The sequence below is a fragment of the Ornithorhynchus anatinus genome, chromosome X2 (assembly GCF_004115215.2).
Source record: "Ornithorhynchus anatinus isolate Pmale09 chromosome X2, mOrnAna1.pri.v4, whole genome shotgun sequence".
NCBI classification, from domain to species: Eukaryota; Metazoa; Chordata; class Mammalia; order Monotremata; family Ornithorhynchidae; genus Ornithorhynchus; species Ornithorhynchus anatinus.
The window spans coordinates 10084763-10100014 of NC_041750.1; the positions used below are offsets into that span (position 1 = coordinate 10084763).

The window sequence follows — 15252 nt, forward strand, 5'->3', positions numbered from 1 at the left end:
GTATCTCTATTGCTAATAGACGTATCAGTGGTCTGGGCCGGTATAGGCAGGTGATATAGGCAGAACAAAAAAAGGGGGAAGGAGGAGAAGAATAGAGTGGGGAGAACTGCCCTGCTTTGGGGGAAGGCAGAAGAGAGAGCCTGTGTGTGCAAGAGAGAGAAAGAGTGCACCAGGAGTGAAAAATCAAGAGTTGGGAAAGCACAACAGTTGGGGGAAGCAGAAAGAGACTAATGAGACCCGAGAAGGAAAGGATCGACCCGGTCCAAAATGGAAAGCAGGGGTCAGGTGGGCTAAGATGAGAGACTGGGAAGGACTCAGTGAGTGTAGTGGGGTGGGTCTCTCGTAAGAAGGTGCAAACTCCTAGCACAGGGACAAAGGAAGACAACACAGCAGTGGAGAGCAAGGAAGAGCAGCAGCAAATGGGGTAAAGAGCCTAGAGGAGATGAGTGGGAATCGGAGGGGTCCCGGACTGGCCAGAAGCTGAAGGGAGTGAGATCAGGTGGAGGTGTTGGGTGTGGAGTGCCTCCAAATTAGAGATGGGTGGTGGATCAGGGCGTGCTTGAAGGACTGACAATCCCTAAATTACAGTGTCCAAGAGAGTTGGGGGGTGGGGGGTGGGGGGTGGGGAGGAGGGAGGGAGGGAGGGGGAGAGAGAGCACACACACATGCGTGTAAGCATGAGCACCAAGTGCTCGGGGCAGGCAGGGGAAGAGGTAAAGACAGAAACGGGATGGACAAACAAAGAGGGGAAAAAAGTCAGAGACAGGGGAATGCCTGGGGAGGAAAAAGGATAGCAGGGGAGAGATTTAAAATCTACAGTGCTGGAAATGTTTGATGCGGCTCAAGTAGACAAAAGCGCAGCAGTTGCACTTTGATAAAAGGAAAAGAGCCACGGTCCTCTGGATGAAACTGACCCATTTTTTTTTTTAAGTGGTTTGGCTTTTCAACAAAAATCAACATTGGTATGCTAACCTCGCCATCCGGTCCAATTGCAGGAGTCTGCCCTTCTGCATTCTCTGCCTTCTGCAAAGGAGAAGTAAACTAGTCACTTCAAAAGCATGGCTGAGGTTCAAAGAAAACAAACCTACTAGAAAGTTAGGTCAACCAACGAAAAGACAAAGGAAGAACTGAAAGGCTTTTATTTACCTTCTTTTTCTTTTTCTTCTTTTTTTCCTTTGCCACCTGAGCAGCCTTGTGCTGTCGGACCAGTTCGGTGAGGTTAGCCACATACTCGTCTGTCTGCTGAAGTAGGTATGCCAAACGTTTATCTTTCTTCTGATCGATGAGCTTACGGTATCCTTCTTCATCTTCGGCCTACAGAAATGACAGAGCATCTCTAGTTTGAGCGCTTAACTGCAGTGAGGCACCTACAATCAAGATTATGCGTGAAGCACTTACACCGTGCAGAACGCTGTACTAAGTGCTGGGGAAGAGCACGGAAATTAGATAATCCCCGCCCCTCCAAGGAGCTTCCAGTCACGCCGACCCTGAAATAAATTACAGGTAGTGGGAGCGATGAGTAATAATAATGTCGGTATTTGTTAAGTGCTTACTATGTGCAGAGCACCGTTCTAAGCACTGGGGTAGATAGAGGGTAATCAGGTTGTCCCACGTGAGGCTCACAGTTAATCCCCATTTTTACAGATGAGGTAACTGAGGCACAGAGAAGTTAAGTGACTTGCCCACAGTCACACAGCTGACAAGTGGCGGAGCTGGGATTCGAACCCTTGAACCCTGACTCCCAAGCCCAGGCTCTTTCCACTGGAAGTTTTCAGGTGACATGGAAGTGCAGGAGTGATAGGACATAGGGGAAGCAGGGTAAGAAGATGAGCGATCTATCAGGGAAGTCCTCTTGGAGATGTGATTTCAGAAGGGCCTTTAAAGGCCAGGAGAACAGAAGGTCCTAGGTGTGAAGGGGGAGGGAGAGAATGAGTAAGAGGTTGCTATCGAGAGACTCCATTGAGGCACAGGGAGTAGACTGATTGAAGAGAAGCAGAACTGACCCAGGCTTAGGGCTAGGTCCTCTCCTGTTCTCCATCTACATCCACTCCCGTAGGGAACTCATTCGCTCCTGTGGCTTTGACTACCACCTCGAAACGGATGATACCTAAATCTCCATCTCCAGCCCTGATCTCTCTCCCTCTCTGCAGTCACACTTCCTCCTGCTTTCAAGACATCTCTACTTGGATGTCCGGCTGAAGCCTAGAATTTAATATGTCCAAAACGGAACTCCTCCTCTTCCCACCCAAACCCTGTCCTCCCCCTCATTTTCCCATCACTGTAGACGGCACCCCCATCCTTCCTGTCTCACAAGCCCATAACCCTGACGTATCCTTGACTCATCTCTTTCACGCAACCCACACATTCAATCTGTTGCCACATCCTGACGGTTCAACCTTCACGACACTGCTAAAATCCACCCTTCCCTTTCCATTCGAACTGCAACCCCGTTAATCCGGTCAGTTATTCTATCCCGCTGACCTCTAGGCCTCCTCTCTCTCCCCACGCTGGTCCATCCTTCACTCTGCTGCCCGGATCATTTTACTACAAAAACATTCAGCCCATCTTTCCCCACTGCTCAGGAACCTCCAGTGGTTGCCCATCCACCTCTGCATCAAATATCTTTGGCTTTAAAGCAATCCCCTTGCCCGCTCCTACCTTACCTTCACTGCCCTGTTCCCACCACCCAGCCCGCACGCTTTGCTCCTCTAACGCCAACCTACTCACTGTACCTCAATCTCATCCGTCTCGCTCCCGACCTCTCACCTGGGTCCTGCCTCTGGTTTGGAACGCCCTCCCTCTTCACGCCTGCCTCCTCTGTGTACTGTAATGGCGTGGACACGGACGGAGAAGGGGAGGTCCTTTCCTTATCTGACAGACATTTACTCTCCCCACTTCAAAGTCATACTGAAGGCACATCTCCTCCGAGAGGCTTCCCTGACCAAGCCCTCGTTTCTCTTGCCACTACCTTCCGCGTTGCCCTGATTTGCTCCCTTTATTCACCCTTTCCCCCACCCCAAGGCCCCATACGTACATATCTGTAGTTTATTTACTTGTTGGTGCATAACCGGAATTAGGCTATTATTCTTTAAACGCTTACTATCTGCCAAGTACTAAATCGAGCACTGGGGCAGATACAAGACAATCAGGTCAGAGACAGTCCCTACCCCATATGGGGCTCACGGTCACAGGGGGAAGGTGAACAGATATTTAATCCCCATTTTACAGGTGAGGAACCGGAAGCAAGGAGAAATTAAGTGCCTGACTCCAGGTCACAGAGCACAAAAGCGGTGGGGCCTGGGATTAGAACCCGGGTCCTCTGATTCCCCTACCCTTGCTCTTTCCGGTAGGCCACACTGCTTCTATGCCATCTATGCAACACAAAAATCATGTTGTGGCCAAAAGAGTGTTGGCAATATGCTTACCATCAGTCTCCGCATTCTTTCCTTTTCGATTCTTTCGTTTTCCTTCTTCTGCTCCCGTTCTGTGTTGGCATGGTAAGTAGCCACTGCTTTTGTAAGTTTCTGAATTTTGCCAGTGACCGATCGATGGTATTCTTTGAAGTCCTTGGCATGCTGAAGAATGCTGTTGAGGTATTCCTGTAACGGCACAAAAGACCAAAGAGATGTTCACCACACCATTTCTCAGATTAGGACTCTTGCGTAAATGTGGTGCCAAAACCCCCGCGGCCCTCCCTACAGGAGAATTTAAGGAAAAAGCAGGCATTAACCTGAAAGAGTTTCAAAGATGTGAAAAAGTCAGGTAAAGGACACAGCAGATTCCTTTTACCCTAAAGGTCAGACCTAGTGGTCGGCTGCTTCCAAACTTACCTGGTGCTTCTGTCGGCGTTTCCGTTCTTGTTCAATCTTTTGCTGTTTCTCCAGTTTCTCTGTGATCCGAGCCTCACGTAGGGACTGCCGCTTACTGCGTTTATACGCCTTGGCATTCAGGGCCGTTTCTAGGGCTGTATCTCTTCTCATGCACACCACGACTTCCTGACGCAGCTTTGAAATAAATTCCCGTTTCAAAAAATTAGATACAGTGTATAATTGCATAATACCCATAATTATATTCTTAATTACACATTACAGAAATCATAAAGCCACTGAGGACTTGAAAGAATTTTCTTTAAGTGCCTCAAGCACTAAATCTGTATTTTAAAAAGATATCTGGTAGGCAGGCATGAATCAGGAGGACATTGCCTGTGAACAAAAACTGAAGGCAATCTTGTTTAATTAGGATGCTAGTCTTAAAAAAAAAAAAGAAAAATCCCACCCAAAAAACACCCACCACAATCAAAATCTCTTTTGGATTATCTTTCAGAACTGAGATACGGTCCAAGTAGGGCCTATATAAAAACGGCTTTTCGGGAAAAGCGCAAGAGCCTAGTGATTTTGGTCTATGGACTTTGACCTAAACCTATCAGAGAAAATATTGTTATTCATAATGCACATGGCCAAAATTTTACTAGAGAGGAGCAAGGGTAATAAGCCATCCGAAAGGAAAGTGTGAGTGGAAGTATTTTTAATAGGGTATTTACTTTACTTTATTGTAAAATTATTTAACCAGGCAGATCAACCTCAACCCAAACTCTTGCTATGCTGTTTCAAAAATCACTAACACTTACACGGTCACCTCCGTAATTATTATGTTCATCAACTTCAGAAAAACACACCAACCTGTCTTTGAAAGTTAAGCAGTCGGAGTGCTTTGAGTTCAATGGTAGCTTTGGTTCTCAAATCACCAGCCAGGGAGCCAGGAAGATTTTCAAGCTCTTGGATTCGATGGGCAATGCGAGCCTGCAGCCTGGGGGCGGGGGGACGAGACACAAATCATAGCAGATGGAGACATCAAACCGATCCATTTAGTTTACAGGCTCCACTCTCCCACTGTCACTAGCCATACAAACAGGAAAGCCCGAAAAGACGGCAGTTCCGGGATTATCTATCGAGGGCATTAGCAGCCAATTCAGGAGAAGCGTGCAGCAACGTGAAACTGTACTAAAGTTCTGAGGGGCTTTATTACAGTGATTTAACAGAAACACTCCGGTAGGGTGAGGGCGTGAACTTAATAAGGAGGGCTTAGAAAAGGAGGTGGGGAACAAACTCTAACAATGCAGTTGTGAGTGAACGGTTTCTGCAGCCAACAACACTACAGCCCGGGCGGGTGAGCTTTAACCCAACCAAGGACACCGACGACCTGGGATGGGAGGGGTCGGGGCAAGGACCACATGGAACTGAGACTGGGGGTGAAGTTTCTTAGGCCCCTCGTGGCAAGATGTGGGCCGGCTAGAAGGTGTTGGAACCACGACAAGGTTCCCGGCTTTGGTTCCCTCCTGTCCCTATAAGGTGCCAGCTTCCAGTGGGAAAGTGGTTCCAGGCCAAACCCCAACCAACCCACCAGTGGCATTTACTGAGCACTTACTGTGTGCAGAGCACTGTATTAAGCACAATTCAGCAGAGCCGGCGGACCCACTCCCTGCCACTTTCCACGGGGGTGGCCCTGACTGGTCCAATGTGGATGAGTGTACGTGTCCACCTCTCCCCACGCCCCAGTGGTGAGGGTGGGTGCGTGCCTCTGCGTGAGTCCGTCTGCACGCATGTGCGTCCATCCATGTATCCATCCATCTGCATGTCCACGTGTCTGTCAGTGTGCGCTTGCCTGCCTGTCGGCACATGCGGGCCTGCCTGTGTCTGCCTGTCTCTCGTCAGTGTGTCTTGTCTCGTCTGTGTGTCTGTCTGTGCCTCTGCCAGTGTGCTTGTGCCTGTACCCGCCCGTGTCCTTATCTGTGTGTCTGCATCCGTCCACGTCCGTCTGTCCCTCTGTGCGCCTGCCTCCCTGTGTGCCCGGGTCCACATCCCTGCGTCCGCGTGTTGGCAGGTCCATTTCTTCCCCAGCCTCACCCCACCGAGTTCCACTCCAAGTTTGCCCCGGGGCTCAAGAATCGGCACCACCCGGGGGGTGGGGTGGGGCTGAGCTACCTGTATTCTCGCTCCTGTAAAATTTCCACGGGGTCAAGTCCTCTTGGTTTCTGGATGGGAGTAATTCGGTTTTGTTTCTGATGGAGCTGGACCATGGGAGCTGGCTGGGCTGGCTGTCCGGGGGACTGCGTCTGGGGGGGCATCACGGGGGACGCTGCAGGAGGTACGGCCGGGGGTGCTGGTGAAGGACGGCCCGTTGGTTGAGGAGGAATCAATTTCTGAGGTGTGCTAGAGGGTGCTGCGGCATTTGCCAGGGGTCCTATTCAGGGATATATAATACACTTAAATTGGTGCTTTCCAAATCTGTCCAGATTAAAATTAAAAAACACAGTCTCACTCTTGCACGGCTGATTTCTAACTTCACCCTAGGCTGCGGGGAGCAGAACTTTACGATATACCGAGTGGGTGGAAGACCCCTTCTTTAGGAAGAACCCGTGTTGGCAGTCTTGTACGCATCCCTTATTCTTGGGTTCCCGGAATGCTCAAAAGGAAATGATTTTGATTTCTCAATTCCTATACTCTTCACCGTCATCATCAAACCACTTCTGGAGTCCCCGGAGGAGCAGGGCACGGAACTTGATGTCATACGGAATTAAGCCCAAAGGCAACCCCCAAATCCACCTTTAAAATGCAAAGCCCCATCTCTCAGGAGCTGTCTTCAGCAGTAGTGGGATGAGTAATTATTCAGTACCCACTTGGCGCAGTACACTGTACTAAACACTCGGGACCTATGACGATTACATCAATGGGGAGACAAACACAAAAGGATTTACAGAGTAGTTTAAATAAACTAAAGCACAAATATACACACAAACACACACAGAGAAGTGCCGAGGATGTGTATAAGTAAATTCAAAAGTGCTAGAGATGGCGGGTGGAGGTCATCCAATTTAGGTGCAGGGAATTAATCAGGGAAGACTTGTTGGAGATGTGACTTTAGGAGAGCATCGAACGTGAGCCTGGAAACAGGGAAACAAGAAAACCGATACAATCGTCAAGCAGAGAAATGACCAGAACTGACCAGACCAGAACTGACCAGAACCAGAAATGACCCAGCTGTTTGGGTGGAGAGACAGGGGCGGGTCCGGGAGCTGCTGTAGTTTCTGGGACGGGGAGGCAGGTGGGGTGACCACCGGATGGAAAAGTCAGGGGTTTAGAGGGAAAAGATGAGTGGCTTTGTTTTAGGCAAGTTGAGTCTGGGGTGGCGGAGAGACAATCAAGAGGAGATGTCTTGGAGGCAAGAGGAGATGCGGGATCGGAGGTCAGAGGAGAGGCCAGGATTTAGAGAGGTAGATTTGGGAGTAATCCCATTGAGATGACATCTGAAGCCCTAGGAGTGGTTGAGCTCCCAAAAGGAGTATGTAGAGGCGGAGAGGAGGTAAGGGTCCCAGAACGGAACCTTGAGGGACACCCACAGGATGGAGGTGAGAGGGCAGAGGAGGAGCGGTCGGAGAGGTAGGAGTGGGACCAGAGTGTTTCCAGGGAGCGGTCCACGAAGGTCAAAGGCAGCTGACAGGCTGAAGAGGATCGGGACCAAGTAGAGCCCTTTATAGGCAGCGTACACACTGGAAAAAAAAATTCCCACCACTGGTTCCCCTACTCAAAATCCAAGCACGTGAAAATGAAATGACTCTAGAATGTATGAAATTTATCTCTACAGCATTCTTATCGATGGCATTTTTGGGGAACTTACGGTGCGCGGAGCACCAGAGTAAGCACCTGGGAGAGGACGACAGAGTCGGTGGACGCGATCGCTATCTCTCGAGGAGCTTACGATCTAAGTTCTGGATACGGGAAGGACAGAGAAGATACGGACACAAGTGCAGTGGGGCGGTGGGTTTAGGGGGCGTGGATTTAAGTGCATAGGTGATGCAGAAGGGAGAACGGGGTGGGGAGATGAGAAGTTAGTCAGAGGGAGAATACGGGGGGAAATGGGAGGTTAGTCAGGGAAGGCTTCCGGGAGGAGATCTGATTTTAGTAGGGCTTCGAAGAGGGGGAGAACGACAGTCTGTCAGCTATGAAGGGGGAGGGACTTCCAGGCAGGAGAGAGGGCGTGAGCCAGGGAGTCATTGGCAAGAGAGAAGCAAGAGCGATAGATAATAAGTTGGTATTAAAGTGTGTGGGCTGGGTTGCACTGGGTAATGAGGATGGGGAGACCTGAATGACTGCTTTAAAGCCGACGGTGAGGAGTTTCTTTGATGCGGACATGAGGCCTTTGAGGTGTGGGGAGGTGTGCAGCGAACAACTTTTTAGAAAAATGATCCAGGTGGAAGAGTGAAGAACGGACTGGAGAGGAGTGAAGCTGGAGAAGGGGAGGTTAGAGAGGAGGTTCATGCGGTAGTCAAGGTGGGATATAACAAGTGCCATCCCTAATGTCAACACTGCGGTTCAAATAAGCTGCTAGAAGAAAGAGAATCATGTAACCCCAGGCAAGATACGCAAAAAAATCAGATACAGATATCCCATAAGGAGACCCTATAACCTTGTTCCCAGGTCACGGCCCACTCGTCTAAGTTAGGTGGTGGAGCTGTCCTTTATCAAAGTCCCCAGAAGCCTCAAATCGTGACCTTATGGTAGCAAAAATCAAATTTAAGGTTTCCTCGGCACCGCAAGGCTCACAGCTCTCGGGGCTTGGTTTCTAGCCTTCAGTGTGTCCTTCCTCTCCCTGTCTGGTTTGCAAGCCGTCAGTCTACCTGCTCTGGAATGGACAGGGAACAGAAGTCTCTCGAAGTTACCGTCAGGCCAGGGCTTTGGGGGTCCACCGGGAGGCTGTCCAGGCATTCCTGGGGGAACTCCTGAGGGGCCAGGAGGGGGCATGTTGGGCCCTCCCATACCTGCAAGAAGGGAGGAACAAAAAGTGTTCAAAAGGGAGAGAGAAAAAGCTTTCTTTCTAGACGCTACACTTGACCAGATTCTTGGAAAAAGCCACTGATGGGAACCCTATCATTTCTTCTCTTTTCTGTGCCCATAACTGCAAATAACGTACAGAACAACAGCCTTCTCTGGACTTAATTGTACGGACAGGTGACAACAGAAAATGGAGCAGGAGTCATTCCAATGAGCACCACCTCACCTCTCCCCCTGACCCTGCGCGCCCCCCCCACCCCCCCGGGTCAGCCATCTTGTTTGCCATCACAGTCGTCTCTGTTTCAAGGTTGCCTTCAGTTTAAGACAAAGAGAACACGCTCCCAAAGCACTTACCATGAGGTCTGCTATAGTTTGGAGGTGCTGGGCCTGGACCCTGCCCAGGTCCAGGGCCCGGGCCTGGTCCGGTGCCAGATACGGAAGGTGGAGGTAGTGTTGGCATTTGCTGCTGCATTCCAGGCATTGGTCTTTTCCCCTGCACTGCCATCTGCAGATGGTCGGGTAAAGGCTGCCCTCTAGCTAGCATTTTGTAAGCCATGATTTGAGCTCTTAGCTGGTGCAGCTGGTTCTGGTTAAAAGGAGTTGGGCCCCGGTTCTGTTGTCCTAATGCCTGGGGGTCAGTACCATCTAACGGAACCCCGCCGGGGCCAGATGCCATCTGGGGACCTGAGGATGGGCCATTAGCTGGAACTGGACTGGATGCGTGCTCCGAGCCACCGAGAGGAGAAGGGTAACCTAAGAAAAAGACGCAATTCCAATCAACCCAAGGTACTCACTGAGCGCTGGCCGTGCCCAGAGCAAAGAGTTGGGAGACGCCATCCCTGCCCTCAGGGAGCTGACAATCTGGTTTACCGTTCCTGATAGGCATTCCGCTTTTCATATTAAACCAAGGGGAGGCCACTAACTTATTGGCTAGCTTAAGGAAAGTCTTTCCTAAATTAGAAAATCCTCAAAGACCCCCTTCATCCTCATGAGTCTAGAGATACACAAACGAGGATTAAAAGGACGTATTTTTAAGGACTATAATTTGGAGATTGATTTTTGTTGTGAACGTACAAGCAGCTATTTTTATCAGACTTTGACTGAGGTTCCGGATCTGGATAAGCATAGCAAACCCTTGACCAAAGGGCTCGTTTTTGTGGAGAATACCCTAAATTCTCCAGTAGCTATGGCTCAGAAGTGGACTGGAACTTCCACAAGTAGCTACTGAGCATGCATACCCTGAAAACTGCCAAAATAAAGGACAGGCACAAACAGCGGTCACTATCTTCCTGGAAATGTTCCTAGCGTCTAACACATCCCACCCTCCAAAGAAAATCTGTAAGGAGATGGATTCGGGCCAGGAATATTGGAAGAGAAACAGTACCTTGAGAATGTTGATCCATCGGGCTTGGAGGAGGACCCATCCCCGAATGTCCTCCAGATCTCATTCCCATCCCTTTCATCTGATTATAGCGAGGATCATCTGACATCCCTTTCTCATGCATGGAATCCATTGGCTGCAAATGCACAGGCAACAAGGTAAAGAAAAGCCACTCTGACTTCAGGAATAGGTACCCTGTTATTTAGATGACGGTACTAATTCACTGTTCCCAAGAATGCTTGATCAAAATCTTTCTTAATCAGGATGATATGAATCGGGAGTTTAAATGGATAGGGAGACTTCTTTGGATGCTGCTGAGTCTCCTGTCTGCCAATTATCACACTAGCTGGCATTACTTCTTTCAAAAGCCACAACTGAGAGGCATGTGTTTATATTTGCCATGCACAAAATTGGCTGCATCTGGGAAATCATTCCTCCCCACCCCTAAGATGTAGATCCATTTCAAGAGCCCAGGTATCATGTTGAAAGCTCAAGTGAAGATTAAGAGGCGATTTTAACAATGCAGTTACTTAGCATCCCCCTCTTTTGAGAGTGACTCCTCAACCTCAGAGACAAAGATGGTTTTCAAACATGGGGAAAACAATGGACTTGGCAAGAAAACAGCAGGAACCACTTGGTCAGTATTTCTGACCCTACAATTACCATGGATTACTGGTACTAATTACCCTTTACTGCTGTATTATTCTTTCTTTATGCAGCAGTTAAAGCTTTCATTTGCAGTCTGCAGAGCGGGAGCGCTTTGAATCATTTGAAGTGAAATGCTAAATGTGCTCCGCAAAGAGCTGGGTGATCATCTGAACTATTCAAAAGATCACTCTCAGTTTTGCACAGCATCTCCCCCTGCAACCCCCCTTATCTGGAAACCACAAACATCTAAAGAGCAGCTCATGCTTCCAAGAGGAAATGAATTTAGTGCCACTGCTCCATATAGTGGAAACCAAACAGGAAAATATTAACTCCAGAGCTGCCCTGTCAAGAGGTAAAGATAGACAGATGGGGAGATTCAATAGGGCTTTCAATATCAATTTCTAGAAGCCAATTAATTACTTAATGCAATCACTGGTTAGAATGTAAGTTTCTTCCTGTCCTAGGTGCAATTTCTCTCCCAACTCAAATTTCAAAATTCTCCATCTTGAAAGGCGCTTCCTCAATTTCCTGCCTCTCTAGAAAGCATACATTTCCAAAAATGTTCCTGCCTTGATATTAAATCCAAGGTCCCATTATATTCAACTACCACTCCGTTCCCTCCGCAGAAACAGGGGAGAAAAAAGCACAGCTACTGGAAATTTAAAAGATAGTCTGTATTTAAGCCAAGTGAATGCCTGGGTGGAAAACACTAGATTAAATTTTTTAGAAAAGCAATTCATAAGCAGAAATGGGCATGGAACTTTGTGAGCAGCTAAATCATTTACCTGTCACTTTTAGGGGGAAAAGAACAGGATATTTTTCTTTTTTACTACAGAAGTTTTGGCTTTACACACCCGGAAGGTAAATCAGAATGGCGGGGGGGAAACTGATCCACGGATATAGGCAAAGCTTACAGTGGAAGGAAAAAAAGCAGTTGGAGTTCTTGGAAGTGACACCGATTACCTTATGCATCTGATGCATGTTGTCTTGAGGGTAGCCTCCAGGCCCCTGAGGAGGTATGGGGTGTCCTGCTGAAGGTGGCCCAGGGCTGGGGCCCATCATGCTATGTGCAGAGCCAGGTGAAGGGCCAGGACTCGGGCCTAACATAGCACCAGGAGACGGGCCAGGTCCTGGAGACGGTCCTGGTCGAGGTGTGCCTCCCAGGGGCGGATCTGGAGTGGACATCTTCAAATCAATTGCTCGAAGTGATTTCCTACCACAACAAAATCCAGCGTTAGTTTGGAGACTGCAAATATGCAGACATCAGCTAGAGAAAAACACAGTATCAGCAGCCCACTATTAACCACTGCTTTGAGATGGCAAGGGAAGGCTAACAGAAAAGTGGTAAGAGAGGACAATTAAATTTTCATAGCGAGGCGAGCATAACCGTTTGCCCGGCAAATAACTCTGAAACAATGGCCGTATGCTATTTTTTTTAATTTTGGTTAGGAAAACAAAAGTTTCTCCTTATTTCTGCCAGGTTCCATAAGGTAGCGAACACGACAACACACTCTTATTTTTAAAGCCCAAGGACTTAGCTTAGGAAAATTCAATTTGGAAGCACCAATTACTCTTTTGGTTTTTTTCTCCAGCAGGACCAAAGAGAAAAACAGAATTGAAAAACAGTGGTGAGGTCAGTGTATCACTCCTAAATACTAGCTGACTCTCCTAATTTGATCCTGAGGAGAGTTTTACTGGGGCAAGCTATCAGGAATGGAAAAGATGTCCCACATTTCTTTATCTGGCACAGTATGACCTTTGGTGTAACAGTATTACCCGCTTCTTTCAGATACGAGAGGGGCTGCCTGACTGTGAAATGTGCAAGGCCAAGCAGCAAATTGGGGCAGAGCCAGGGTCGGGAATAAGACTCTTTATTCCAAGCCCCCTCATCATCTTCCAGAGGAAACTGCAACCCAAAGGAAAGACTGGCAACAACTCACCCGGGAATATTTTTATAATTAGTACAGATAAATGCATCGCTAGTTGGACAGTTCCTACGTCTTCCAAGTCAAAATCTTAAATTAGCCCCCCGGAAATCGCGGCTTTACGATAAAGGCTCAGGTGATTATAGAAAGAAATCTTTCTCCAGGAATAAAAACCCTTTTGAGAGGAACGTGGGTCAATTTATACAGGCGAAGGAAGGCAGGAGGAAACGTGAGACTGTAGAGGAGGAGAGAGGTGAAGGCTGGAGGCAGGTTTAGAGATCACCAAGAGATGATATGTAAAGCCATGGGAGTGAATGAGCTCCCCAGGGGGGTGGGTGTAGATGGAGAATGGAAGGGGACCCAGAACTGAGCCTTGAGGGACTCCCACTGTTAGAAGGTGGGAGTTTGGGAAGGAGCCTACGAAAGGCACTGAGAAGGAGCGGTCAGAGAGATAGGAGAACCAGGAGAGGACAGCTTCAGTGAAGCCAAGGGTGGATAATGTTTCAAGAAGAAAAGGGTAGTTCACAGTGTTGAGCTAAAAGGAGTGGGAGCCATTGGATTTGGCACGGTCACTGGTGACCTTAGAGAGGGCAGTTTACATGACTAGAGGGGATCAAGGAGGGCAAGTGGAGACAGCGGGTGTAGACCACTCACTCAAGGAGTTTGGAGACAAACGTTAGGAGTTAGATGGGGCAACACCTGGAGGGAGCCTGGGAGTCAAGGGAGGGTTTTTTGTTTTTTTTTTAAGATAGGAGATACGAACACCTACATAAGGTCACATCTCCTCCAAGAGGCCTAACCCAATGAAGCCCTCCTTTCTCCGACTCTCTCTCCCCCTTCTGCATCACCTGTGACCTCTGGGCACTTGCTCCATGGAAGGGGAATGCCACAGAAGAATAACGAGGAGGGCTCTCAGTTGCAATTAACCAATTTAGTGCACGGGTCCTGAACAAACGCACCACGTATCTACCGGTGCCAACCCGAGAACTGTGGGCCCTGATTCGTATTCCTGGGAGGAAGGCCCCAGATAAAGAATAACCGCATCCCTGCACTACGTGCAGAATGGCCCAACTCCAGGGATGTTATCTTTATCTCACAGAGCAAGGACAAACACCAAAGTCTGCGCTGCGGGGAAACGCCGGACCTGGTCGGGAGGAGACGTCCCAAGGTGATAATGTGCCCACGGTCCCCCTCCCTCTACTGTTGTGTGTGAAACCAGCCTAGTTTATAAAAACGTGCTGCTTCCCCTTTGCTCTTGAGACCCACCAAGCCCGGTCACGCAGACCGTCCTGTGTGGCCCCCGCAACTCCTCCATGCAGCTATACTTGGGGGTCTTTGCACTCATCAGGGTGTGAGTACTCTTCCTTAATAAATCTACTTATTTAAACATAGCTTTCGCATGCATCATTGGTATCCTTCCAACCCATACCTCATGCACTTATATCTGGTATCAGTGAGAACCAAGTTTCGTGCATTCACATCCCACCCTCTGCCTCACAGCACTGACGTGCATATCTATTAATTAGAAATTATTTGCACACATCTACCAACTCTTACTGTACTTTTCTTAAAAATGGTGTATGTTAAACGCTTACTTTATGTCTAACACCGTTCTAAGCACTGGGGTAGGTACAAGTTAACTAGGTCAGGCACAGTTTCTCTCCCGCCTGTGGATCACAGGCTACGTAGGAGGGAGAAGGTGCGTTGATTGAATCCCCCTTTTGCAGTTGCAAAAACCGAGGAATGGAGAAGTTCAGTGATTTGCCCAAGGCTAACCGGCAAGCAATGGGCAGGCAGGATTAGAACCCAGGTTCCAACAGGGAGTATGAAAAGGGAGTTAAACATCTGAAACAGCTGGCACTGGCAATGTGTACGGAAGTCAAAGACGGATAAGCATTGTTGCTGGGAGGAGAGGGCAGAATTAAAGCCAGGGAAGATAAATTTGGATTTCCAACACCAAGGCTGGAGGCAGGTTTAGAGATCACCAAGAAGTGATATATAAAGCCATGGGAGTGAATGAGCTCCCCGAGGGAGTGGGTGGGCCAACCTGACTACGTTCAACCAGCATCTCCTGATGCTCGGAATCGAACTACTCCTGGATAGTACAGGCAGAATCCAGGAGCTTAGCCCCTGTTCCCTCCCCACCAAGGGGGCTTACTATGCCTAGTAGTAAAGGGTGCACCCCTGGGGCCGGAGAGCATGCCTGAGTGATAGTGCCACAGGGGTACGAACCTGGACCACCTTAGCCTAAAGGCCTCTCTTCCAGGAGGCCTTCCCTGACTAAGCCACCCCCACCCCGCCCACTTCCTCTACTCCCTTCTGCATCACCCAGACTTGCTCCCTTTGTTCTTCCCCCCGCCCAGCCCCACAGCACTTATGTACGTATCTATAATTTCTTTATATTAATGTTCATCTCCCCCGCTCTAGACTGTAAGCTCGCTGTGGACAAGGACTGTGTCTACTGCTGCAT

The 15252-nt window shown here is 48.8% G+C and overlaps 1 protein-coding gene across 4 annotated transcripts in view; it reads right to left on the reverse strand.

The window, feature by feature from the left end:
- The window catches only part of SMARCA4 (SWI/SNF related, matrix associated, actin dependent regulator of chromatin, subfamily a, member 4), a 98708-nt gene that overhangs the window by 63071 nt on the left and 20385 nt on the right, over positions 1-15252 (reverse strand). For all 4 annotated transcript variants that reach the window (XM_029052722.2, XM_029052724.2, XM_029052723.2 and 1 more), the window contains 10 exons: positions 11821-12070; positions 10213-10345; positions 9183-9581; positions 8717-8815; positions 5982-6240; positions 4680-4806; positions 3831-4004; positions 3426-3599; positions 1147-1314; positions 973-1023 (listed from right to left, as the gene is read on the reverse strand). In XM_029052722.2, the coding sequence (XP_028908555.1) occupies positions 973-1023; positions 1147-1314; positions 3426-3599; positions 3831-4004; positions 4680-4806; positions 5982-6240; positions 8717-8815; positions 9183-9581; positions 10213-10345; positions 11821-12042 (1806 nt within the window). In that variant the 5' untranslated portion in view covers positions 12043-12070. Of the gene's footprint in view, positions 1-972; positions 1024-1146; positions 1315-3425; positions 3600-3830; positions 4005-4679; positions 4807-5981; positions 6241-8716; positions 8816-9182; positions 9582-10212; positions 10346-11820; positions 12071-15252 lie in introns of those variants that run through there.